General features: G+C 34.7%; 1 protein-coding gene across 1 annotated transcript in view; it reads right to left on the reverse strand.

Annotated features, from left to right (window-relative positions):
- Nucleotides 1-27,193, reverse strand: part of LOC149779432 (polyribonucleotide 5'-hydroxyl-kinase Clp1-like) — a 39,964-nt gene extending 12,771 nt beyond the window's left edge. The window contains exons 1-7 of the mRNA XM_089938619.1: nt 27,116-27,193; nt 21,315-21,392; nt 17,193-17,306; nt 11,494-11,619; nt 9,455-9,568; nt 3,254-3,452; nt 29-118 (exon numbers count right to left, since the gene is read on the reverse strand). Coding sequence (XP_089794745.1) covers nt 29-118; nt 3,254-3,452; nt 9,455-9,568; nt 11,494-11,619; nt 17,193-17,306; nt 21,315-21,392; nt 27,116-27,133 — 739 coding nt within the window. The 5' untranslated portion in view covers nt 27,134-27,193. The remainder of the gene's footprint in view (nt 1-28; nt 119-3,253; nt 3,453-9,454; nt 9,569-11,493; nt 11,620-17,192; nt 17,307-21,314; nt 21,393-27,115) is intronic.
- Between the last annotated feature and the right edge of the window lie 642 nt (nt 27,194-27,835).

Genomic DNA, 27,835 nt, shown 5'->3' on the forward strand with positions numbered 1-27,835 from the left:
AAATGATATTGCATGACTTTTTATGTACCTTCAAATGACCCAGCTGCATGTTTCAGGGATTCGTAACCAGCTCCATCCACCCAGCTTCCTGTATTCACTATAATACCACTTAAATTCGCTGAAAAATGAAACATTTTAAGATTTATTACATAAAAAATAGACACGAATACTTCAATAAACAAATGTTCATTTTCCCAGTCTGAAGTATAATCTAGTATTCAAATAAAAACATTTTATTTATTTTAATGTACAAAAAAAAGAAATTATGTGTATGATATATTCAGAGCAATAGAGGATTGTGCAGGAAGAGGGATAACACAGTGTTTACAAGATTAACTTTACGGACTGGAATTGCTATAAGGCAATCATCTCGTTTGAGCAATCTTAGTCAAGCTTTGTATCAGAAATAATCTCTTACCATTTATGATTTTGATCTTTAAATCACAATTTTTTTATAAGCATATGGTTTTAGTAAATTTGTAACTCAAGTCAAACTTAATTCAACCCAGTTGTATAAAATATGTAATACTTTGACTATGATGAATTTGTTAAATTTGTATTAATTGCAAAGTAATAAGTTTCAGTAAAAAAATGGAAATAATTTTAAGATAAAACATTTTTCAGAGCAAAGGACGTTTGTTTTGATCTAGCCATATGCATACAACTATAACCTAGAGACTTTTTATATACAGTTATAAGATCAAAGATGTGTGTGTATGTGTGTGCTATTTTAATTTTTAATGTCGCTTTAAAAAATATTCAGTTATATCACTAAGAATGTCTGCAATGTGGCAGTTTATAGTGACGTCAAGCACTGGGGCATCATGCTGCAGACATGTAGCATCATGTCCCAACCAGTCATATTATAAAAGGCCAGCCAGCCCTAACACTAACCTCTTAATGCTAAGCACCAAGCAAGGCACCTGCTACTATAATTTTTAAAAGGCTTTGGTATGACTTGGCTGGGGTTCGAACCCACGACCTCAAAGACACTGAATGAAAAGAATGTGCTCCACAGCAAAATTGCAACACACACACATTTTACCTGATCCATCTTGGGATCAACTGTAGACAATATAACTGTTTTGGTGGTTCAATGTTCCCTCCATCATAATACTTTTCTAGACTCAAAATTGTTACTTGAAAATAATCTAAACAAAAATTAAATGGCTTTATGTGTACATTAAGAGTAAGATTTTCAAGTGGGGATTTCGTTATTATTCTGATGTACATAACACCACCAAAAGGACAACAGATAAAGAACCTATTCAGCTCATTTTATAATCAAATAAATGCAAATGTAATTCTACTTATCACACGATGAAAAGATAATGATTTTATTAAATATAAGTACAGTATGATATAGTGAAGTCATTGTGACACAATCTGATTACTGGCCATTAAGCATTACATAACACTATGATGTCTTCTATGATGTCATGAAGTGTTATTACACAATTTAATATCCATTAATAAAACAATTACATTATTATCCTAGTTAATATAAGTCATATGATAAAAAGTTATCTGAATTTGTTATCTGCTTTAACACATTAACCCCTAGCAATGACTTTACGGGGCAGAAGGTACTAGCCTACTGCCAAGCTCTGTAGCGTCATGGTCATGCATGATACACTAAAGTGGGTGGTATTATAGAAACGTAGACAGATGTAGCTCTACAATGATACGAAATAATCTGGAATATGTAGTTGCACTACAAAATACAGATAGAAAAACCTCATTTTTTGGACCCGACTTTTTTTAACTCAAAATTTGCCCGTGGCCGGAATCTGATTTTGTGTCTGGATTTTAGACTTTTTAGTCTCAGATCTAAGGCAAACTGGTATGAACTGCAAACAGACAGATGAACCTTTGCAAAAAGTAGGATAAGATGGGCATTTGGAATAAAGACTGGTCTCCATACAAAAATAATGACTCTGTTTAGCAAAAAAAAAAAAATATCCAACTTTTACCCTTCTGCTCATGCGCGAGTCAAATAGCCAATGAAAATCGATGTTTATAACACCACTAGGCAGTATTTTACTGAAAGATGACCGGGGATTTGGTGTTTTCAAGTCTATTCAGAAATAGCTCTCAAAATGTGTTTCCTACTCAATTTTTAGGCAAAAATGACAAAAAGCTCCAGGGGTTAATGTGTTAAGAGAGGAATTGCCTAATTCAAAACATTAAGGACATGATCTGAATGCTGAACCCATCCTAGAATGAAAACCTTTAATCAAATCCTTGTTAAAACTGTTGCTACTGCTGATGCTGCTTTCCACTGGCACGAGTTCAACAAAAATGGATTGTTGTTTATTTCTAGATTGTTACAAATTTGTTATTGTGATCATGGTTTACATGTGCTGAATAATAACAGTGCACTTGATTTTTCCACATTTTCTGAAATGACATAATATATGATGTTAATTGTTGGTTGGACAGTTGGTATTGTTGGCAATTTAAGCACATTATGCAAATGAAATAGGAGCTAAGTTCCTTTCCCAAGGACAAAAGAGAAGAAAGAAATGAAGATAGAAATTGTCTTATATTTTTTTTTTAAATTCATCTAAACAAAGAGCAAAGTTTGAAGTTTATAAGCATTATGGTCATTACAGTCAGAAAATTCTAGCATGAGAAAGACAAAAACTGGGCTGCAATAATAAATATAAGAGGGCTTCATGGAATAACATGCTATGATATCAATATTATATGATCAATTTGGTTTATGTCTGTATAACATATATGGTCCAAGCTTCATGATCATGATTATACATGCATAACAGGAACTCCAAAAATATTAGGGTACAAAATGCTGACACATACAAAAGTATTTGAAAGTTTCAGCTGAATACAGCAACTGATAATGCACCTTCAAAAACCGTGAAAATACCACTTTATCATGGATGCTGTTGTTATTACTGTCATCATGAAAAAACTTCCATCATGAATGACAATGTCAATACTGCCATCATGAAAGCCATTGTCAATGCTTGCATGATGAATGTCATTGTCAATACTGCCATCTTGAATGACAATGTCAATACTGCCATCATGAATGACAGTGTCAATACTGCCAACAAGAATGCCATTGTAAATACTTCCATCATGAATGTCATTGTCAATGCTGCCATTATGATTGACACTGTCAATACTGCCATCATGACTGACAATGCCAATACTGCCATCATGAATTACAAACTGATGGAAGGAGCAATACCTATGCCTTACCATTCACCGTGGAGACAATACTTACTTTTTTTACTGGCATCACATTTTATATTCACAACTTCTGCAATCCTTGAAACCAGGATGTTGTACAATTTCAGGTTAGTTGCTGGACTGATATGTCCATAGTGGAAGACAAGAGGGGCACACTGGCTAAACCCTTCCTCAACATCTGCAGGTCGCGCCACTGTAACGGCTCCCACTGTACCAGGAATAGATACATCACTCTTGAAAGAAAAATTAAGCAAGTCAATTCAGTTAATTTTTTGTTGTCTTCTAACTGTGGTGAGGTCCTCAAAAGTATACAAAGATCAAATGTGTGATCTTTAATATGATAAATTGTGTGTATAACACACACACACATTTTAAATGAATGCAATTTATACAGGTAATGTAATGTGCCATCAAAGTATCAAGACCATGGCTGTTGACCAAGATCCATTCACTCAGTGCAGGCCTGAAGCAGCCAAAACAATTAAGAGTTTAATGCATGAAGGGTGTTATGTAAGCTGAGTTGGCAACTGACAGTTTATACCACGATACACTCAGAAAAAACAACATTAAGCTCTAATAATTGCAATTTTTTAAATTTTATTTATTTTAGTATTGTTATTTTGTTTTTCTATAAGATATTTCATATTAGTTTTATAGCATTATTTCAGCATATGAATTCTTGTTTAGAGCATCTGCTGTGTAGCAAATTATAGAACAGGGGATTCTCCATCTGCAATGCAGTAGCTACATCAACATTAAAAAAATAATGCTACCAATGGTAGGCAATCTTAAAGTCTGCAGCATGGTCTTAATCTTTTATCTAAATTGGTATATGTGTAGGAAGTTCAATATTCAAAGCAAAGGATGTGTTGTTTTATTTGACATATGAATGACTCCTAGATCTGATGCTCTGGTGAATTCATTGTGACTTGCCCGAATTGTTATTGTCCAGACACATGAATAACCAATCACGATGCTAAACAGGTACAGGGATCATAATACAACCTGCCACATATCTTGGACAATCTGTTAACATGCCTCACCATTCTATCAAGTGATATTAACACTGAGTAGAGATTAAATCAGTGCTGACAAAGTCCTTAGTGTGAGGTTAAATCTTCAGGTTTGGCCAAAATGATAATGCAGGATACTAACTCAACCAAGGCCTCATCATTACCGAACTACATAAAAAATATGGTGGAAATTCTATCAAAATAAACAGTTATTGTGTAGAATGAAAAAGGGTAGGTTTAACTATCAAAACCATGGCTCCATCATGCAGTGATGTAGAATGCTAACAATCACTCTGCCAAAGTCTCTTCAAGATGAAGGATACAAACTGTTTGAAATCCAATAAGAAGTGTTCAGATCTGACAATCAGGGACCATAGTTCTGTTAAATGAAAACACAAAACACTAACAACAGCCCAAAAATATTTTGAAAACTAAGTAAGCCAAAACCTCATCAATATCAAGCTGCACTGAAATTCAATAATAATTAAATGGAGGAGTTAAGGCAATACAATGAAAGTGGGATGGATGAAAGGAAGACAAACAGAACGACCCAATTTAATATCAATCATTTTGAAACCAAAAGCAGAGGAAAATAAATCTGGTAACTACTCAAGGCCCTCTAACATCATACATGCATTAACCTGCAAACAAAGGATCTCGATCCCTTTGCCAAAAAATCTGGAGTTTTCATGAAAAATCTGGACGTTTTATCAATACAATGAACATCCCAAATTTGTTCTTACAAATGTTACATTTGTTGTGTTTTCATGTACATTTTTTTTTATTGCACTGCTTTAATTTACTTTATATTAAATTTACTATGAATTGACATTCCATTAACTAAATATCTGGAATCACACAGACGTGGTATGGGGTATATCGGTCCATATGATCTGATTCATCTCAATAAATTGTATACTATGTTAATGTATGAAATGGTTTCCAACATAAAAGGAAAGATACAATAGATGTATAAATATCGTACTATGTACAAAGTAGTCTTGACATGGAGAAAAGTTTAGTTTGTTAAACAAATGGTATATCTGCATTCAATTTATCTTCCATAAATTACATGTATTTAACTGTTTTGAAATATCTTCATGCAATTTTACACAAGTTATTATCAAAAAGGTAATACAAATTTAATGTAGGTTTTGAAGAATAATTCATGGTTGTCCTTAGGAGTTTCACAAAGCACAGTTATTTTACTAGTCCAATATGCTCTTCAAGGGAGTTAACTCAACAGGAATTTATCAAACAAATAGATAAAAAATGGCTTTCATAATACACTGGTTAGACCTGTGATTTTAAGTCATGAATCTCACATAGTACAGTGGCACCAAATACAATTTTGGGGGATTTTATCACTGTAGAAACCATGAATTTAAAGACCCAATGAAAAATTATCCTTCAGCAAAAGTGATAAGACCACTTCCATAAACCAGAAAGGTTTTACAACCAACAAAATAAGTCATTTTGTAAAGAAACAAAAAAACTGAACACGTCAAAAATGAAAGAATTCACAGTATTTGCAAGATAGTAATAATCTTCTGAGAAGTACTGAACTATGTGTAATTAGGTTTACACTCGTATTGAATGTATGGAACTGTGTGTAATTAGGTTTACACTCGTATGGAATGTATGGAACTGTGTGTAATTAGGTTTAAACCCATATGGAATGTATGGAACTGTGTGTAATTAGGTTTACACTTGTATGGAATGTATGGAACTGTGTGTTATTAGGTTTACACTCGTATGGAATGTTGTTGTTGTTGTAGGGTTTAATGCCATTTTTCAGCACACGATAGGCTATAGATGGCGGCCAGTATTAATGGTGGAGGAAGAACCCGGGAAAACCCTGGAAAGAACTACCGACCCACGAGAAGCTACTGGCAAGCTTTCTCACATACCCACATTGGCTGAATCCGAGACTCGAACCCACGCAGACAGAGGTGAGATGGCAGTGATCCGTAACGGACAGCGCTTTAGACCACTCGGCCACTCGGGGCCCCTATATGGAATGTATGGAACTGTGTGTTAGGTTTATACTCATTGTCTATTAGATCTTGTAAAAATGTTTTGTAAATGCCATCTTTAATAGAATTACTATTCAATATTCATGAATACTCAGTCAAGTATTGATATAAAGCAATATACTGCCTTATCTATCATGCTTAAGATAACTGTTTTTTTGTTGTTGTTGTATTAACAATACTCTGCAACATCATTAGTTTACATGTATGATATACATCCACATGTATCAATATACTTCATGATACATAGCCTACATAACTGATCTAAATATTTTTAAAAAATGGTCTTCTCATCTTTAGCAGGTCTCTCAGTGGTAGGGTGGTATAATTTTAAATGTGTTGACATACTGGTTGTATTTGCAGCATGCAAATGATATGCATAGACTTACCCGTTCATATGCAATTCACACCTATGACAACTTAAAAAATTATAAACAGACTCCTTCTTAGGTGTCACAAATTGTATTCAACCTTCAAGAGATATTTAAGGCTGCTCCATTGTATCACGTGCTGGATTCATCTTGGTTGCTATATCCTTTATTTTGTACCACATGAATGGTTTTAAAACACTATCAGTTTCAAGTCTTCACTTAAATTTGGATTGCATTATGGTGGTATCTTCAAAACAGAAGAAATGACAATTTCCTCATGTAAGGAAAATCTTATCTGTAACAATTCTGAATATGTGGGGCAGAGATTAACAACCAAGTCCTTCACTATGTACTTCCTGCAGATGCAAAATATTTGCAGCATACACAGACACTTGTTTCTGTTCATGATAAAGAAAATTATTACATCCCTCCCTTGGGACCATAATTTCATGTAGTCTGAAATCTGTCCACTTGCAGATTCTGTGCTAAATTTTTTTATCCCATTCAGTCACTGATTATATCAGCATGAAAGAGACATTCCAAACTTATTCCACCATGTACAATGTATTAAGTACTTTATAGACCACTTTGCATAAAGTTTCTCTGTTGCTATGTATCAATGAGTTTGTATGCCATTATCTTTTGTGTGTCACACAGTAAATAAGCTACAGTTATCGTTGGTGGTTACTGTTTTATGCTGGACTGGAACAAACAATAACTACTAATCATAATCGAATGTAAAATATTTCACAGCATGACAGAATGGAAGTGTAGCCCTCATATTCGATACAAGTGGACAAGATGTGAAGTAACAGTAAAACTTTGCATACTAGTGGTTATTAAATGATCAGTAAACTACTTCAATCATACATGGGGTACAAATATGGTATGTCTTTATTATTTTAATATATATTATCTGTGGCTATGCATGCTGACAAGAAACAATAATCAGCATGGCATTCATCGGAGGGGGCCAGATTTCAAATCACAAGAGTTAGTCACCTTGTATTTACTAATTTGCAGAAAGCAAGTGGGTGCTGTCAATAGTTTTTCTTTGTTACTGAAATGAACTACATAAGTGCATGTGCCACAGCTCTTTCAAATGAATTCTCAATTTAAAGAATAAAAAGGCAAATGACTTAATAATTATTCACAACTGCTGAAGACTGAAGTAAATTGTATAGGGTAAATATTTTTTTGTATTCATTCATCACCTCTTGTATTGATATGGAAAAAATATTGTTACATCAATTAATCATTTCACCCCTAGTGTGGATGTGTTAATTTTCACAGGAGAGTAACATTTTCTAAGTCAGACTATAAATAAGCAACCATTACTTGCACTAGATGTGGCATCAATTCTTCATAAAGTAATCAATACAGGTTAAAAAATTTGACCAAAAAACATGTACTCTCTTGGAAAACAACCATAATTGTCAAAGTCCTGAGTTAAATTATTTAGTCCACTGCTAAGACAACTGAGTCTGTGCAGTCTGCTGTGAAACAAAAATAATGCATGACATACAATTGAAAGAACTTACCAAAACATAATATTGTTAACACCAATGTTCATATGATGCCACAAGAAATTTCTTTCCAACTTCTAATGTGCGTGTATTTGTGTGTGATTTGGAATTTTAACATAGCTTTAACAAGTTTTCAGTCATATAGCTATGATGTTTGCAGTGTGGCAGTTTATAGTGATGTTTTAAACACTGAGGTCTAATGCTGCAGAATTGTAGCCTAATGTGCTACCCATTCACATTCTCTTGACACCAGGCCAGCCAGTCCTAACACTAACCTCTTAATGCTGAGCACCTAGCAAGGCAGATGTTAGTACCATTTTTATAAGTCTTTGGTATGACTCGGCCAGATTCAAAAACCCATGACCTCCCGCATTCAAGGCAGATGTTCTACATAATCTAATCAAGGTGTGATAGATGGATGGATGGATGAACAAAACACCATAACCATACAACTATTTTGGCAGTTAGAAAAGAACCAAAAGAATTACCTGCTGTTTTCAATAATAATTGGATGAAATTTTCATGAGATTAAAAATATTAAACTGGTTAAAACATATTGTCCGAAAGAAATAATGTCCTTTATTCGTAACAATGAACAATATGCTTTACATTTTGAAAATACAAAATATTTCTACAAGTAAAATGTATGAAACAATATGAACAGTAATTGCCCACTAAAACAAGAGATCTGAGATCTCACACCATCTAACAAAGAGCCAAATACAAAAACAGCTGGCAAAGAAATATAGGTCAGTTGGACACTTTCTTTAGCAGTTTCTTCCAAAGCTGATAATTGCCAAGAATACAAAGATACTTGTTTTATTTTATAGGTTTCTCTGCCTTTGTATCTTCATCCATATATGATAGCAAATCAGCATCAGTTGTCCAGTACTGAAAGCATTTTTAGAGACAATAGTTGTGTAAATGTTTTTCCATTTTTAACAAAAGTAGCCTCATTTTATGGATGATCAGCAATATTTGTATAACTCTGGAATTGCCTTCAAGCTGGATATTTTTGATCAAATCTAGTCAATTTCTGACGAACAGTTTTTAAAAAAAATAAGTTAAAGATTTTTCTATTCTTAGTAGCAGCAGCATATCTGATGGCAGAACTGTATCGTTTGTAGAAAAATAAAAGCACTTCAAGACAGGATGATGTCAAATTCGGTCAGATCTTGTTTCATTTGTGTATCCTATTTGTGTATCCTAAAAAATAATTTTCAGAAACAATGTATGAAAATTACAGACAATACAGCATTCATCCTAAAAATTTTATATATTAAATTGGATACCTGTCCAACATCCAAATCGATGAATACAGGAATTCTGCCAACTCTGGCTGCATAATTTAACAAAAGTCTACAGATGGTGTTCTTGCCTACATCTGTTGGACCTACAACCATCACCTGAATAAATATATGTATAGAATTTAATGGCACATCAGCACAATAATAGCCATATGGTGCTGATGAAAGTTATGTTATATAAATATAAACATACAAAAATTCCAATTGAGGAAAAAACTTTTTCCAAATAAACATCAACATGACATATTAAAAGAGAAAAAAAATTAAGAAAGTAAAAAAATATAAAGTTCATAAAATAAAAGATACAAATGTAAAAGAAAATACAGTGTCAATGTTTCTTTATCTGTAAACCAGTTTTTAAAATAATCCAGGATTTCCCCATGTGGTTCATCATCAAAGCTTCTTAAGTGAGTTCACATCAAAATCTCACATGCTGGCAGTCAATAAATTTGACAAACATGTATTCCACTGTCACTGGCAAATGAATGCACTCAAGTCATCAAAATACTTCTGTCTCACATGGTGATAGTCAAAGCACTTGAAAAAATGCTTTCAAGTGTCAGTGAACATCATAATACTTATGTATCACATGATGAAAGTCAATACACTTGACAAAAATATAGAAGTTACTAGATAACATCAAAATACTTATGTATCACATGATGGAAGTCATTACACTTGACAAAAATATAGAAGTTACTAGATAACATCAAAATACTTCTGCCTCACACGGTCAATACACTTGAAAAGAATGTGTTCCACTTTTGACTGATATATGACACTAACACATTTCTATGCACTTCTCTGTATAAATGTCAGTCTGGTGACACATTTTATTCATTATATATATATATATATATATATATCCTCTTCTGATGAAATAGTATTACAATACCTTATTTATTTATAGAATCAACAGAAAATTTTTAAACTAAGGTTATAAGATAGTTTTAAAATACCACAACTGACAATTCCATAACATTTTTCTTTGAAGCCTACAAAGTCAAAAGAATTGTAGGATTGACAAGTTTCAAACACACTAGCTAAATTTATTTTCTGGCATCTTGACTTACTCATACCTCAGTAAAAGAGTCCATATCTTGATAGCCTATGCCATTTTAAATGCATTAAAGAGCTCAAAAGTATACTGATTATATGCAGGGCAATAGAAGTGCCCTTTCTGAAGTGATTTATGTAATCTCATGTTGAACTAATGCAGAATGTTATTATTTGCTGCAAAGTGAGAGTTAAATCATTCAAATTTTCTGCATTCATGGCTTTTTAATGTAGCTTTAAAAAATTTTCAGCCATATCGCTAGAATGTCTGCAGTGTGGCAGTTTACAGTGATGTCTAGCTTTGGGGCATGATGCCCCGACATGTAGCATGATGTCCCAACCAGTCCCATTATCCTGACTCCAGGCCAACCAGTCCTTAGTAACCACTTAATGCTGAGTGCCAAGCGAGGCAGCTGTTAGTACCATTTTTTAACAGTCTTTGGTATGACTCGGCCGGGATTTGAACCAGCAACCTCCTGTATTCGAGGTGGATGCACTAACCATTAGGCCACCGGAGAAGTCTCCTGGATTTGAACAAACAATAACCACCAATCAGAACTGAAAGTAACACATTTCACTGCATGACTCACTAGAAGCATAGCCTTCAAATTCAATCCAAGTAGATATGATTTGAAGCAACAGAGAAGCTTTGTATAAAAATGGTTGTTAAATGATCAATGATGTATTTAAGTCTTTCATCAGGAACAACTCAGGAATATTTTCTTTATGTTGATATACAGTCCGAGTCTGAACATGCTATCAGAATAAAATAAATGGCACAGAAGTGTGAAATTGACTGGAGGTGTAATTTAAAACCATGTGAGTTAGTCAGATGAATTCTTAATTAAAAAAATAATAAGGAAAGCAACTAATAATTATTTATGACTCCAAGAGATTAAAGTAATGTGAACATGGTAAGTATATGGTAGGTATATTTTTTGCATCAATTCTTCATCTCTTGTACTTACTCTTGGTCCTCTAACTCTTTCTTTCTCTGCATACATTCTCATCTGTTCCAAAGCTGCATGCATGTTCACATACATCAACATGGGTGTCTCCTTGGAGATGTAAGCAACTTCTGTCTTCCCAGTCAGGTATATCAAGTCAAGGATGAATTTTGAATATAAAAATTACTGTGATGTTCTAATTACCTCTTTGAAAGTATGAAAATCTAATGAAGTTTGTGTAGGGTTTCTAACATGCAAATCCAAGGCAACATTTATCTAAAAACTGTAAGTCCTGATAACGTAGAGTTCCTCACTGAATGCAGGGATTCTCACTATTAAAAGACCCGATTTATATTTAAAAGCTTCTTGAAAACTGCCATTATCAGGACAGGAACATTTTCTTAACAAGAAATGTTCCAACACACATGTGAATGTAACAAATAAACTATTTTTGACTGGTATATCAAATATATACTGATTGTTTGACGTATCTAAATCATTTATCAGTATTTTTTCGAAGCCATTCTTGATTCAAATAAAAAATGTCAAAATATTTAATTACGATTAATAATAAAAGAAATGGAGAGATCCATGACCTTTCTGCATTATTTTATAATTGGTTATTCCTTTATTTGCTAGACTCCTGTTTCATTTTAAGATTCACCAATTAATTACTTACCCAGTGGCAATCACCATTTATAATATGTTCTTAGAAAATAACACTTTGGTCACTGGACATTACTAAATTATACCTTGCTATATGTATGAAGCCAGCTGAAACAGGAACCTCTCCAGTTTTAACATATCAAAATATGAGGTTGAGTGTGTGTGTGTATGTGTGTGTGTGTATATGATTTGGATTTTTAATGTAGCTTTAACAATTTTTCAGTCATATCACTATGATGTCTGCAGTGTGGCAGTTTATACTGATGTCTAGCACTGGGGCATCATGTAGCATGATGTCCCACCCAGTCACATTATCCTGACACCAGGCCGACCAGTCCTAACACTAACCTCTTAATGCTGAACGCCAAGCGAGGCAGCTGTTAGTACCATTTTTGTAAGTCTTTGGTATGACTTGGCCGTGGATCGAACCCACAACCTCCTGCATCCAAGGTGGACGATCTAACCACTAGGCCATCAGAGTGGTTAAAATATGAGGTAGAAAAATAATACAAATCACACACACAAATATATGACCATATCTATGTATATACAATGCAGCTTCAAAATTTTTTTTAGTCTTATCATACGATGTCTGCAGTGTGACAATTTATAGTGATGTCTAGCACTGAGGCATCATGCCCCAGGCATGTAGCATCATGTCCCACCTAGTCACATTATCATGACACCAGGCCAACCAGTCCTAACACTAATCTCTTAATGCTGAGCACCTAGTGAGGCAGCTGTTAGTACCATTTTATAAGTCTTTGGTATGACTTGGCCAGGGTTCAAATCTGGAACTTCCCTCATCCAAGGTTGACACTCTAACCACTAGGCCACTGGAGCAGTCACCTCACTTCAGTTTCAACATATCAAAATTTGAGGTTGAAAAAATAATACAAACATAAAAAACAACAGCAAAAATACTTTATATGTATATGACTTGAATCTCTATAATTTATGTAAAAAACAAATGACAATGTTTTTATCTTTTGTCAAATGTAGATATTCTCTCTAGAACATCTATAGAGGACTTGACCAATGCTATGTGATTTACTGACCCAATGTTTATGTCTAGAGGTGTAGCATAAGTTTAAGGACATTACAAATGTATGACAATATCAATGTGTAAGAAAAGAGAGATAATATCCCTGTGCTTCTTTATCAGTGAGGGTAAAATGATACACACATCAATCCATATCTCTCCAGAGAGCTTTAAGACCAGTGGCTTTATGTGCAGGTTTTATTTACATACAGTGGTCTCTCCCTCATTAAGAAGCCCCACTAAGAGTGGTCACCCATGATCTGACCACACAATGACAGACACCAAAACAGAATAATTTTTCATTTCCACTTTGCAAGTAGTTCAGGTCAACTGATAAAGCATATCTCCATCCATTCTGCATGCTTTCACTAGTGCAATTTGAAAACAAGTCTTATACGAGAGCTGAACTATGAGGCTCTTGCAAGCAGTTCAAACAGTGTCTTAATCATTTTGTTTAATACACATGAGAAATCCATTTTGGACACAGAGCCAATGCCTTTGGATGTGGGAACTTGAAATTTGACAGCAGATTAGATAAGTCGACTTGTTTGAAATCATATCTTCTATGATGACACAGCATGTCGAAGATTGTGTAATGGGTAGAACTTTGGTATGATTTCTCATCAAAGAGTGAAAGTAGAAGAATAGCTATTGAGGTATTCATGCAGTCAAATATGCAGTGTGTTTGTGCTCACACCATTGTGCAACAATTCTCCTTTTCCTTCGGTCTTTGGGTGGAGGGCTGTCAAACTCAAGCAATCTTCTCCAACACTTGACAAGAGAAATGTTTGTTCATGAGGGCTTGTTTCACATAATCTGGACAAAGTCATGCATGTTCAACAAATCTATATTAGGTAGTGGTTGCTTAAGCAGATGAAGAAATCTCTGTTTGTTGGTGATTTCAGCCACTACATTAATGAGGAAGTCAATCCACAATACACCTCTAAACACAATCTGTTTCCATATGAGTGGACTGATCATGATAAGGCAATACTTGGTTTCACTTGCTTTCTGTATCATGTTCAGAAATAGGTGCACATTATGCATCCAAACCATTCCAATCTAAAGAAAGAGTGTCGACTGCATTCTGCTAACATGAATGCAGCTGACCCATTTCCAGTTCCAGCAAAACACTGCTGGAACTCATCTTTCTGCAGACCTAATGTCATGAGCAGCTGTACACTGGATACTGGTACCACAGACTTGGTCTAGTTCTGACTCTGTCAATGATGACAAGTCAATGGATGAGGATCCCAATTCTTACTGACAGACTATAAACTATACTTGCCATCAATGATTAGATTATGATGACCATCCTCTACGTTGTGTATGGATCTGGATCGGTTGGACAATGAGAATATTTGGCCTGATCTGTAAACAGTGATCATGTTACAAGTATGTTTAATAAAATATAATAAACTGGACTATATGATCTAAATATCTCATTTTGGGGTTGATATTCATGTCTACCCAAATTTATCACTAAGTGGCTGACAACATCTTGTATGATGAAATATAGGATCAGTTGGTTATGGACAGGACAAGTAGTATTTTCAGGTTACTGCAGGTCTTGTTGGCTTTTAGAATTTTTTGCCAGGTTTCAAATGCACTGCTTGTAACCAGACTGGAATAAGATAAACTTATCCATGAATTCATGGAAGATGTGTACCCCAGCATGTTGTGCTCATTCCATACAACTGTCAACTCAAGGTTCTCCCATTCCTGTGATGGGACCTCATATGCAGGGTCTGTTACAAGAAGCAAAATTTCAGTCACCATTGAAACAACAGCATCATTGTAAAGGCCTCATAAATAGGCAACCTAGACTTGTCCATTATTGCATTCATTAACCCTAACAGCAAAGGACTCTCAGACCGACAGTTCTTTGTAAGAATTTAAGCTATCAACTGCCCTGGGTCCATAACAGGAACTAGGCACAAAAGTAATAACTGACCCACAGAGTGGTATGGAATTGTCATGGTACAATAGAGTATGCCTCCATCAACTGGGTGGTTAGAGCATCTGCCTCGGGTGTGGGTTCAATCCCCAGCAGGGTCATACCAAAGGCTTACAAAAATGGTACTAACAGCTGCCTCGCATGGTGCTCGACAGCATTAAGAGGTTAGTGTTAGGACTGGTCAGCCTGATGTCAGGATAACATGACTGGGTGGGAAATCATGCTACATGTCTGCAGCATTATACCCTTGTGCTTGACATCACTCTTAGCTGCCACACTGCAGACATTGTAGCGATACAAGTGAAAAATTATTAAAGCTACAATAAAAATCCAAATCACACACTCCGTCAACTGGGTGTCTTTCTCCAGTGCAGGCCTGTGTACAGATGCGGGGAACAGAGTATGTGATATTAGATCATCATAAGCAGTATCCCCATGCATATTTGAAAGCTAGATTGGGTTTGGTAATGACGATGAGCACTCAACATCTGACAACATGGAAAGAAACTGGAATGACTACCTTCTCTATGCTTTTATCCACATTGATTCTTGAAAACTCTGACTGTTAACTTGTAATGGATTATCTGGACTGTTTTCCCCAAAAAGCACCCACATTCAGTAGATACTGTGGTACACCTGGCCATTGATTGATCTTAGTGTACTATGGCATTATGGGTAGCCTGAGCCTTAAGAGTGCCAATGCACATAACTAGATAGCATATGGGATTTTGATCAATGTAAGCTGACCAACAGTGACAGAACTGTGCATCATATTGTCGAATTCATAATGGCAGTGGCTTATAGAATATAATTATTCTACAAAACCAGACCATATTGCACCAGTCAAGATGGCATCTGAGGTGCTTACTGACAAGGGCTTTACCATTCTGAGAGTTGTTATGTATCTGTCAATGCTCTCCAAGTCAGTCACTTGACCTGATAGCAATAACAGTCAATCATTGGTTGGTCTTTGTTGATTAGCATGTCAACAAATGATCTAACTTTGGACTGATCTGTTGACAGAGAAGGAGGAAGAAAGCAAACCTCTGGTTGGCAACAAGTGAAAAACTTCCTCAATTTAACAGTCAGAAGGCATAGTCTTCTCTCGTCAGTCAGATCTAGCAAATACAACGGAGCTTATAAGCATACTTCATTGTGTCTAGGTGAACATGGCAATGCTGACACCTCCTGTGAAATCTGAGATAAAACTGGAAAAGATTGTACAACCACTGATACTTACGAAGTGGAGGCTATAATATCAATTGTAAGACAGTGTCACCTGTAGGAATGGTCATACGACAGCCTATACTGGTAAAATCAGTAAAATGTCACATATATAACTACAAAGTGGATGATAAGACCAGGTTAGTATAGAAAACATTATTGTATGTATCCAACCATAGCAAAAATCATACAGCAATATTAATTGAGTCAACTACATCACACACCAGATTTACACATATTTAAACATAGCTATTAAGCAATGTGGGCAGATGCATTAACGACCCATACATGTAAGTACAAAGGGCACCTAAGTGTGTGAGCATGGCAAAGTGATTTTACTGAAAAAAGCCATAAATACCGTCATCAAAAAATTGAAGAATTAGTAAGAAATTTATGGATGAAGTATACTTCCCTTCAACGAGAACACTCCTTCAACCTGCTTTAAAGTTGATAACTTTCAAAATGCTTTTAAATGGGTTGTGAGACCTCTCTGTCTGTATAGAGTGTTGAAGTATTTACAAGATTTGTAGCCAACCACTATATCAAAGGGAGAAAACTCTAACTCCAATCTACATGGGAAGATAAACATTAGCTTTTAACTAAATTGTTGTAGCCAGGAAGGGCTGGATTTGAGAGGTAGTAGTAGTTCCCTTAAGGTATTATGATTGGATAATGTATTTGAAGAAACTACATAGTGCTGGGCATTAATCAGACAGGTGGATGCTACACACAGTTGATAACTATAGCTGATTTCACTCTACATACACTTATCAAACTCGATTCAAGTTATTTTCTACTTTTACAAAAAACTGTGAAAAACTGAAAGGATATTTTAATATGACAGCCATGCCATGTGTACACAGCTACTTTTGCTCCTTTGTAAAATGTGTATTGTCTTGCTGTGACTAGCTCTGTTCCAAACACTTCTGCCATGCCATCAAGAATCTAATTAAAAGACAAAAAAAATTAAATATATATATATATATATATATATATATATATATATATATATATATATATATATATATATATATATATATAAAGAACATATAAGCTTGCTTTTGGGGCAAGAACATTGATCCCTTTATTCAATTTTTATTTTCTTGTTAACGGCAGAAGAACTTAAAAATGAAAAGAGATATTAAGAATGGTTGTCAACCCTAAGGATCACACCTGGCTAGGCTTGTTTTGCAGAGCCCCAATACATATTTACAGAACAGTGATAAAATGTGTTTCCTGCAATCATGTGTAAAATGCCAGCAACAGAATTCATCGAAAACCTTGTCAATACGATATTACTCTTTACAGACCACTAATGTTTATAATGATAGACCACCTGTCTTTAGAGACCAGATTCACAATGGACAGATTTATTCATTATAAAGTATTAGGACCTGTTATGAGAAACCAGATTCTCAAAGCTCAGATTTATTGATTATACAGTAGAACCATTCTTGAGAGACAACTGCTATGTCAGAGCACCTGTCCTGAGAGATCAAATTCTCATTGCATAGATTTACTGATTATGCAGTAAAACTTTTCTTGATAGACCAAAACTATTAGAGATCACGTGTCTTGAGATCAAATTCTCAGCATTCAAATTATTGATTACATAGTAAAACATTTCTGAGAGACCACTGCAGTGAGACCACCTGTCTTGATCACCTCCTTTACATTCCTTTTCCATATACAATGTGAGCTCGCTATAACATGGTAGTTGGGAGCCATAGAACCTGACCATGTTATAGACCAAACTGTGTTATAAGCAACCAGGTCAGTTAGCTGAAGAAAATGATGAATGTACCCTAAAAAAAATTGGGGTGGGAGAGAGGGGTAGGTAATAAATGAGGGCGGTAAAATACGTGCTTCATTGGCACAGTTAACATCTTAAATCGATGCATATTAAATGGGAAATACACCTGTAGTGAAAACAGATAAGGCATATATAAATATATAAGATTGTACTTTATTTAGAGAACCATGGACTGGTACATATACGTGTATACTGTTTATATATACATGTCTTATGTATAGCATGAATAGAGTATCAACACTGTGTACTCACCCACGAATCTCAAAACATATATTGAATCCACAATACAAGTAATTCCTTCAAAAAAATCCACAGAGATTTAAAATATTCAATAATTTTGTCACAGGTCATATAGGTCTGAATTCATTGGATAAACATAGCACAATCACTTAACAAACGATGAAGCACACTTGCTTTTCAGTACGTCCCAAGTCAATAAAAGTTAGTTTGCGTTTTAAGCCGACACTGGTAGTACTCATATGCACAAACTGTTTCCCTGCAAAAATTAAACATTCACAGCACAGTAAACATGTTCCAGTCATGTTGGAAAATGCAAAAATCCATCAGATTCCATTGCTTTTATTTAAGTTTGGTACTGACTTTTTTGAAGAAAAGTTCTTTGTTTTTATTGAAGATTGTAGTTGGCTTTCTTTGATGAAGGGTGCATACGTTATTGAAGTCACAGCTAAAGGCAAGCTTTAGAGAACACAACAAATGCCCATTTCTTATTGTGGCAGCAACATGAAATAATTGTACTGCATGATCGAGACTGATTTTTTCCCCATTTTCTAAGTACGTTTTCATAACAGTCGGTGCTTTAATGGTAATGTTTACTTTGAAATTTCAGCAAACTATTTTATCTGGATACATTTTTAAAAAAGGAATTGGGCATCGTTTGGTCGATCTTATTTACAGTTCCTTCCTGCCTACTGAATAAACCAACAAGTACGATTTTTTAAAGTTACATTTGTAGTTACTGAGTGATGCTGCCTTCCACTCAGTTTAACAAAGGGTCAATGGACGATAGAGATGCAGGTGTTCTGGTCTGATGACAATGATTAGTACAGAACAGGTGGGTGTTCTGAAGGATTTAATTCTGAGTGGAAAGTAGAGGAATTTTTCATACCATCCACACACAAATGACGTTTCTATGTAAATATGGTAATTACTAGCAAGCAGCCAAAAATCTGATGAATGATAGATTATGAGATAATGCCTCATCCAGTTAATCTCCACTTCCAAAAATGCCAACAACAATAAAAAGCTGATAACTCACAACATACAGTACTCATGATTGATGTCAACATAAGTGGATTATGATATAACAATGCACTGTTAAGCTGGTTTGTCCATATGGACAAAGAAATTGTTTATGTAACAATAGATAAATTTCAGTGTATTTTATATCAGGTATGCGACTTTCAATTCATAGGGCCTCTGAATTTCTCAACTCCAAACCAATGGTTGTATATACAAGTTTAAACAACCAACAATGTCACCAATAATAAAAAAATCACCAGATGTTATATTTTGCCGCCAATTAGGAAAATAAAATCACAGTTTGCAACATTGGCGAAGCCCTATGCGATCCTAGATTAAACATTTCACACTTTATTTTTCGTACTTTTAAAAAGAAAAATTGTTTTTTTGTGTACGAGAAAAATATATAAAATTTCTGGAGCCACTCCACAATCATCTTTGTATTATTCATGTGCGATCTCTTTCCAAAATGATAATAAACTTTTACGGCTTTTTTCCTGTACTTTTCAGAAAGACTTTTTTTCATGTGTGAGAAAAATACATATAAAATTTTCAGGAGCCAAGCCTGTGTTGTATCCAAATTCGCATTATAACGGAGCGTGCTATAGCAGGGTCACACTGTATTGTCCTCTGAGTGTTTCTTAGGTTCTATTCCTAAGTTATTTCTTAGTTTGTAAAGCTATTGAGGGTTTCTCAAGGCTTTGTACATATGTTGTTAGTTATTATTGCTATAGCCATTGAGTATTTCTCAGGGTTCTGTGTGAAGTTAACCTATTGCACATAATTAAATATTAGCTGCTGTTTCTAAGTTTATCTTAGACTTTTATGCACATCTGACATAGGAGCTTGGTTCTCTTCCAAACCATCAACATAGTCATCTGCAAATCATGTACTTAGGACAGTGGTGTGATGATATTACAAAGACTATTCTAAATCATAAGTTAGACCATTTTAAAGCCAGTGAGGAAGTGAAGACATTATCTTAAGAATGTTCTTAAATGGAAATGCACACCATAACTAAGAAAGATTTTCCAATAGTCTGACACAAATTTTAATGCTGGTGAAGAAAGATTTACTTGAAATTACAAACTTTTCTAATAGTCCAACTTAATTTTAACTTGAATTATTACACTGCTTTATTTTATGGGACAGATGTATACTGTATTAGAATGGGTTCTGCAGAATTTATACCTGTAAAATACTGCCAAAATATGTCCAACAGAATTTCCCAATGACTATACTCGATGATGTACCTTGGTTGGGCTTTGGGGTGGAGGTTTGCATTGTATCTACATCAGTCCCTGTATAATAATCTGTGAATTCTGGTCACTGCAATCTGTTCGATCTAGGCAGACACCATCTAGGGTGGGAGAATGTCCCTGAACTTACATACTGATTTACTTTAGACTCTTTCCAAGTCAGTGTTTTCTTTCATTATCCACTTACAGGATGGCACAATAAATACTATCAATTCTGAATGTCCATGATTTCACTTTATTTACCAAATCAATTTTGAAAATATTTTCTCCCTAATCAAAATCGATTCTTTTCTCACATAGATGAATCCTTTTGGTTTTTAGAAATTTCATGTTTGGGATCCATTGTACATGCACAAAATGGCATGATAAAAAGAACAGTAAATTTTAATGTCAAACTTAGCAATTTAATTTACATTTTGATTTAAACAATTACTCTCCAGCTTTTTTCCCTTCCACTGGAGACTGTATCTGATATCATTAATGAATACTGTATAACTTGTAATGAATACCTGTGGAAAACAAGTAAAACTTTGAGGTATGGCTAACTGTGGGTTACCAAAAATTAAGACTACAATATAGATCAAACAAGAACAATACAATCATACAGTAAGATATACATACCTCTAAGTGGACTGTACTGTGTTCATCAAGCTCAAATCTAAGCTCTGAGTCCTTCTCCAACTTAAACTCTTCAACTTGCTGAAATATTTGAACAGAAATATGGTCAAAGGTACCATTACAAATGACAAGTTAGAAATATGAAATACTTTCTCCACTGTCTGGCTCTTTATAACGTGTACACAGTATTTGTCTCTGACAATAATGAGTATGCAACAAAACTACCAACAGCAGTATGGTTGTTTGGTTGGTTGTTGTTGTTGTTGTTGTTGGGTTTAATGCCATTTTTCAGCACATGATAGACTATGCATGGCGGCCAGTATTAATGGTGGAGGAAGAACCCGGAAAAACCCCGGGAAGAACCACCGACCCACGAGAAGCTACTTGCAAGCTTTCTCACATACCCACATTGGACGAATCCTAGACTCGATCCCATGCAGACAGAGGTGAGATGGCAGTGATCTGTAACGGAGAACGCCTTAGACCACTCAGGGCCCCGGGTATGGTTGGAATGCAAAGCTCTGTTTTGTCTAAATGACGTAGTTTGTGTTATGATGCATCCCCTGTACCAAGTTACATGACTATGCAGTAATACTGTGTAAACAAATGACTTACATGAAAAGGTGAGAAAAAACACCACTGGAATGTAAAATACAGATCAGTGATTTACTAATTACACTTAAAGAGTATTGTACTTGTCAGAAAGCATCTTCATACCCTGTTATATCACTCTGCTGGCAGTACTGGCCAAGAAACTGAGCAAAACACAACATTAATGAAGGCCAATTGTGCATGGCTTATAGGCCACAATGAATTAGCTATACTTACAGGTGTAGCATTCTTCATGATGCATCTATATAGAAAGCTATATGACTCTTTAGTCTATAGTGTCTGGGGAATTTTGCTAAATATAAATGTTAAAGCAGTTCACTAGCTGGCCTAGTTTTGACAAAGGGTGGTAGTACCCATGATGCATCTTGTCCCAAATTGCATGACTCTTCAACAATAGACTGTTAAGAAACTAAGCTAAATGCAAACCCTAACTTAAGGATACTGAGTTTAATTGAAAGATAAGCCTAATCCACTAACCTTTAACATTTACATCAAAGTGACCTAGTTTTCACTGATGGCTCCTCATGAAACAGTTACATACCAAATAATTATGACGACTCTTTGAGTGATAGTGTGTAAGAAAACGACCTAAACAAAAACTGTGTTGATGCCTGACAGAGGAATGGATTCATATGCTAGAACTGACCAAAAAGAACAGAAAGAGAACTCTTTTATCCATGTCTCTTCAAAATTACAGTATGTCATATTTTCATTTTGGGCAGCTCTGGTGGCCCAGTGATTAGAGCATCATCCTTGGTTGCAGGAGGTCAAGGGTTCGAAAACTGGCAGAGCCATACCAAATATGTAAAAAACAAAAGGGTACTAACGGTTGCCTCACATTGCGACTAGTATTAATAGGTTAGTGCTAGGAATGGTCAGCCTGGTGCCAGAATAATGTGACTAGGTGGGACATCATGCTACATGTCTGCATCATGATGCCCCAGTGGTAGAAATCGTCAACTATCACACTGCAGACATCATAGCGATATGACTGAAATTTTTTTAAAGCTATATTAAAATTCCAAATTACACACAGAGACATTTTCATTGTAGATAGTTAAATACCTGTCTTGCATGTGTGACTTTTGTCATTTGTAAATGTATTCTCTTCAAATCTAAGAAAATATATGTAAAAACATAATTTTTCATGAAAAATACACATTGTATGAAAAATAAATAAAAGTATCACCAATGCATGTACACCATTTCTGTAAACACAAATTTTAATTCAGTTAATCTGTTCAAGTTTTTGTGAATGTGTTTATTAGTCAGAAAGTACAGTCTTCATCTGCATCAGTGTAACCTAAAATCAAAGAAACAGAGTCAGTGTTTGTGACGGAAAGTTCCCCTTTACTCTTACCTAATTCAGAATACTTATAATGAACTTCAGGTGACATGGTTAGGAAGACTGTTCCATTTAAATATATTTGATACCCATTAGGAAGGCATTTTTAAAAAACAAAACAAATATTTGTTGGGGTACTCTATTATTCAAAGAGTTTCTAAGAATATGATATAAAATTCTTCATCATGGGTGGAGATTTACAGACGATAAAAGTCAAGTAATGTTAAGCATAAGATAGTAATTATAAGCTGACCAGATATTTCCCAGCTCTTTCACTAGAAATATTCAGTTATTTTTCAATATTAACCAAGTTATTCTAACCTGGTACAAATTATATCAAAATCACTTATCCCTCTCCGAATTTAAATGCATGCAAAATCAACTGTTTTGATATAATCTGCCTCAGTTCTGGATGATGTAATAACACAGCAAGCTTTATAATAGCTTTGGATGTATTGATCAATTCAGCAATACCGGATGTCTAATAGCAGTATACAGCCTAAAAAGGGTGTATACATTTTGACTACATTCGTGGATTTTGAATCCACAGGGTGTGCATTTCTTGTATGTCATTGCCAAGTCATAGGTGATAGAATCTATGGCTTGTACTAGCAACCCCATAAGGAAAAAAGTTGTAAAATACCCAATCTAATGCTTTTTCTTATATCATGTTAGGAAAAAATTAATCAAATCTTAGATATAAACATCCATACTGTGTGTGTCCTGGCTGCCAAGCAAGATATTATGATTTCAAAACCCAATTTTTTAAAATACTTTCTTGAGTATTTGTATCATTAAACTTTTTTTAACTTGATCTTCCTGTTATTTTACTCTTTTATTCAATCTTAAAAATGTATTTCTCCCTGTATTGGGACAGGCAATGGCTAGTGGGCACACAGAACAAATTTTTTAATTGAAGTATTTTAAAATAAGGGGAAAATACCTTTGTTATGAAACTGCAAGGGAAAATAAAAATCTTTTAAAAGAATATGCATCAAGCTCTTTTTCTGCAATATTGTTGTCATCATTATTTATAAGTGCTATATAAAATGCAGTTAATATGCATTTGAAAGAAACAAAATGTATTACAGAAGCAAATATTAATAATACAGGAACATCTGAAACAACTGATTGTTCCTGTGGCCTAACTGTCATATTCAAATTTTATGTCATGTAGCATTTATTTCAGGGGCACAAACCATGGACCTACTTCTGGATATAGGCAAATTCTAATAAGCCTGGAGTAAGACCTAGTGGTAATACAAATTAGCCAAATGGGTGAATGGGTGTGGTACAGTCAGTTATCATGTATAGTATGTAACGAGTTAAAAGTTGTACAGTATTAATTTAAAAACTGTTCTCAAGTTTCAAGAACTTTACAATTTTGGTTCATGTGGTCTGCTGGTTGAAGAAGACGGACCACTCTGTTTTAACATATACACATGGTTTTACCAAGACCAGCACACCCATTAAGATAAATAGTTTCATCATTGATCAACGTCAGCAAGGCCATTATTGGGGCAAAGTTTATTGGTCGATGGAAGGGTTTGTCTTTTTGTTTTTACACTTTTCCAGATTTTCAGCCTGGTTGTAGTAATAATGGCTGTGGTTTTTGTAACCTTGCAAGATAGTTATCTATTCCATTGATAAATGCAATATATTTTGTATCGTTATCTTGGGCCTGATCAACTCTGTAATGTATGTGATCTATCCATCTGTACCATTTTTCATGATCCATATTATCATCAGCATACTCAGGCTTCAAATTTTACTTTTCTTTGATCAAAACTTTGTGCTGCAAACACAGGTAATTTTCTCAGACTGTCAATTTTTTTATGAAGGCAATACTCTAAGGTAAATTTATCAGTCACTTCAGTTCTCTCTTGCCGATTCGGGTTCTATTATAAGATGCCCTACATCAGTTACTTCTGAACAAAGCTGGTCAATATTATCAAGTATTTCTTGTGTTTGTGTTTGTGGCTGAGCTGCAGCTATTTCACCTGGAAGTTCTCTTAGAATCTTTTTTGTATTTTTTAGTCACCTTTCTGCTATTTTTGCAGTCACTGCTGCGGTTTGCTCTAACGTGGAAAGAAGACCCACAGTAGCTTTTGTAACCGGTTTAAATAACTGTTCTGCACCTTCTGTAAACTCCACCTGAGACTCATGATGCTCCTGTAATTTTTGCTTCACAGAACCACGAACAGGGAGATATTTTTTAATTGCATCTAGTCGCTGTCGAGCCAGTTTAATTGTGCGAGATCTGATGTTTAGCATTATTATTGATATAATAATGATTTAAATAAGCCATCTGACTGCGACATTTTTTTTACACACACATGGTGACAACCCAGGTAAATATATTTGACACAAAAAAATAACATGGTCAGAAGTCTCGGTGCTTGTATTTTTTCACCCTCTGTAGGAAGCTTTATTTCGGTCTTAAATTTTGGTCTGTTCACTCTCTCTGTAGAGGTCTCGGTTTATCATTATTGATGCTTGTATTTTCATTTTCGAAGGAAGCTTAATTTTTAAAAATGAACTGCTCTATAAAATGGTCTGTTCACCTTTTCTGCTGCTTTGCAGCTCTAAACAGTGTGTTTCTATGTTTCTCTTTTTATTTTATATCTCTGAGGTGGGAATAATTATTTTATTAATTTGTGCATAAAACAATAATATAAAGCTGTCATAAACAGAAAACTGCGTGTACTTTTTTTATTATTATTATTATTGAACAATTGATATGGAAAATGTAACTACTCTGAATCATGGGCCAAAAAATTTTGTTGTGATGTAAATTCCAAAATAAATTTAGAAATGATCTGACATGCCATTTTTGCATGAATCTTTGTATTTAGATCATTAAAATAATTGTCAGTGCACAGTTCTTGACAGTTACACTTATAATATCAGGCTATTTAAACTGCTGATTTTCACAAAGTTCATACATTCCAGTATTATTAATAAATCATTACTAATATGTATTTATTAGTAATATATTAAGCATTAAATTTATGTAAACATGGTATTAGACACTATTAATAGTAATTGTTATTTTCTTTCAAAAATGTCACAAATTTTACAATTTCCAGCTATGATATAGATAATAATGTGTTTCAGTGTTTTCATTGCGTTGTGTTTTGGTGTTTCTTTGCAGCGCTGGACAGACTGGTGTCAGGATAATGTGACTGGGTGGGACATCATGCTACATGTCTGCAGCATGATAGTGCTAGACATCACTATAAACTGACAGTGCAGAACTCAAAGCAATATGACTGAGAAATTTTTAAAGCTATGTTAAAAGTCCAAATCACAAAAACACACGCTCCAGAGTCCAAATTGCTGTACACTTCATCAAAGTCTGCAGACAAAAAGGGCATGAATAGCTTTTATCATGTTATTCCTTCACAAACTAAATGGTGCATAATACTCAACTGAAAGAAATGGGACATCACTATTACCGTAATATTTTGCCATTATGTAACAATCATAGTACTATCCCACACCCACCTGTGTTAAATTGTTCATTATCAATAGCCCTTAACGACAGCTGGCAATGATGTTGGAGAGTTTCAATATATTTTTCAACAATGAATAATTTAAACAAATATAACTGAAAACGTTCTATCGCGATTTCAATAATTTCACGCAATATTATAGCGCTGTGGGGACTTTCCTAACCTTACCTTTTTTGCGCGCGTTCCCTTACTATATTTTTGCGCGTGTCATTGTCCACCATCCCCCCTCCCTCGCATTTGGGTAACATGCGTTCTCTATTACATTTAGCACTACACCAATGACGTAGTCATCTATTTTATACAATTATTTTAAAACGAACTTGCATACATACCTCATCTTTCTCTGCCATATTTAAAGCAACGGATAAATGTTAGTCAGTATCCAACTAATATTTCTTTTTGCGGTTTGTAATTTGGTGCACACAAACATCTGAAAGTTTTGTAAGGAATACAATTGACAATACCCGAATGAGCGGAGGAAACTAATAATAAACCCAGAATCGGCTAGAAACCGGAAAGCGCTTATCACCGACATTATTGTTCTTTGAAGTGCGCACAGCTATAATTGTAATGACTCTTTGCTGGTTGCTTCATATTTCTTTTAGTTTTTGTTTATGTTTATATTTCGTTCAACCAAACTATCTCTTAGATGAAGATATATTTAAAAATCAAAACTGAAAAAAGCTACATTAATGAATATATCGTATGGTGGTGGGGTTATGGGGTTTTTATTTAACTGTTTGTATGGGAGGGTGTTAGTCCAAGATTTTGTTGCTTAGTGTTATTTTCTGAAGTTAATGTAAAAACAGTGCAATTGTAATTTAATCACAATACATGTACTAACAGCTAAAACAGTTCTGTAACAGGAATATAATCTTTTCTCCGTATTATGGAAATGTAAATAAGCAAAGAAGAAGAAAAATCGTGCGTGTGTGTGTGTGTGTGTGTGTGTGTGCGCGCGCGCGCACGCCATGCTGATATAGTTAATTCATTCTGTCGTGCCATCGAGTTTCGGGGCAGGAAAATAGAACAAACAAAGCAGAAGACTATAA

This window comes from Sinohyriopsis cumingii, chromosome 17 (genome assembly GCF_028554795.1).
Source record: "Sinohyriopsis cumingii isolate HCF-2022 chromosome 17, ASM2855479v2, whole genome shotgun sequence".
Lineage (NCBI taxonomy): Eukaryota > Metazoa > Mollusca > Bivalvia > Unionida > Unionidae > Sinohyriopsis > Sinohyriopsis cumingii.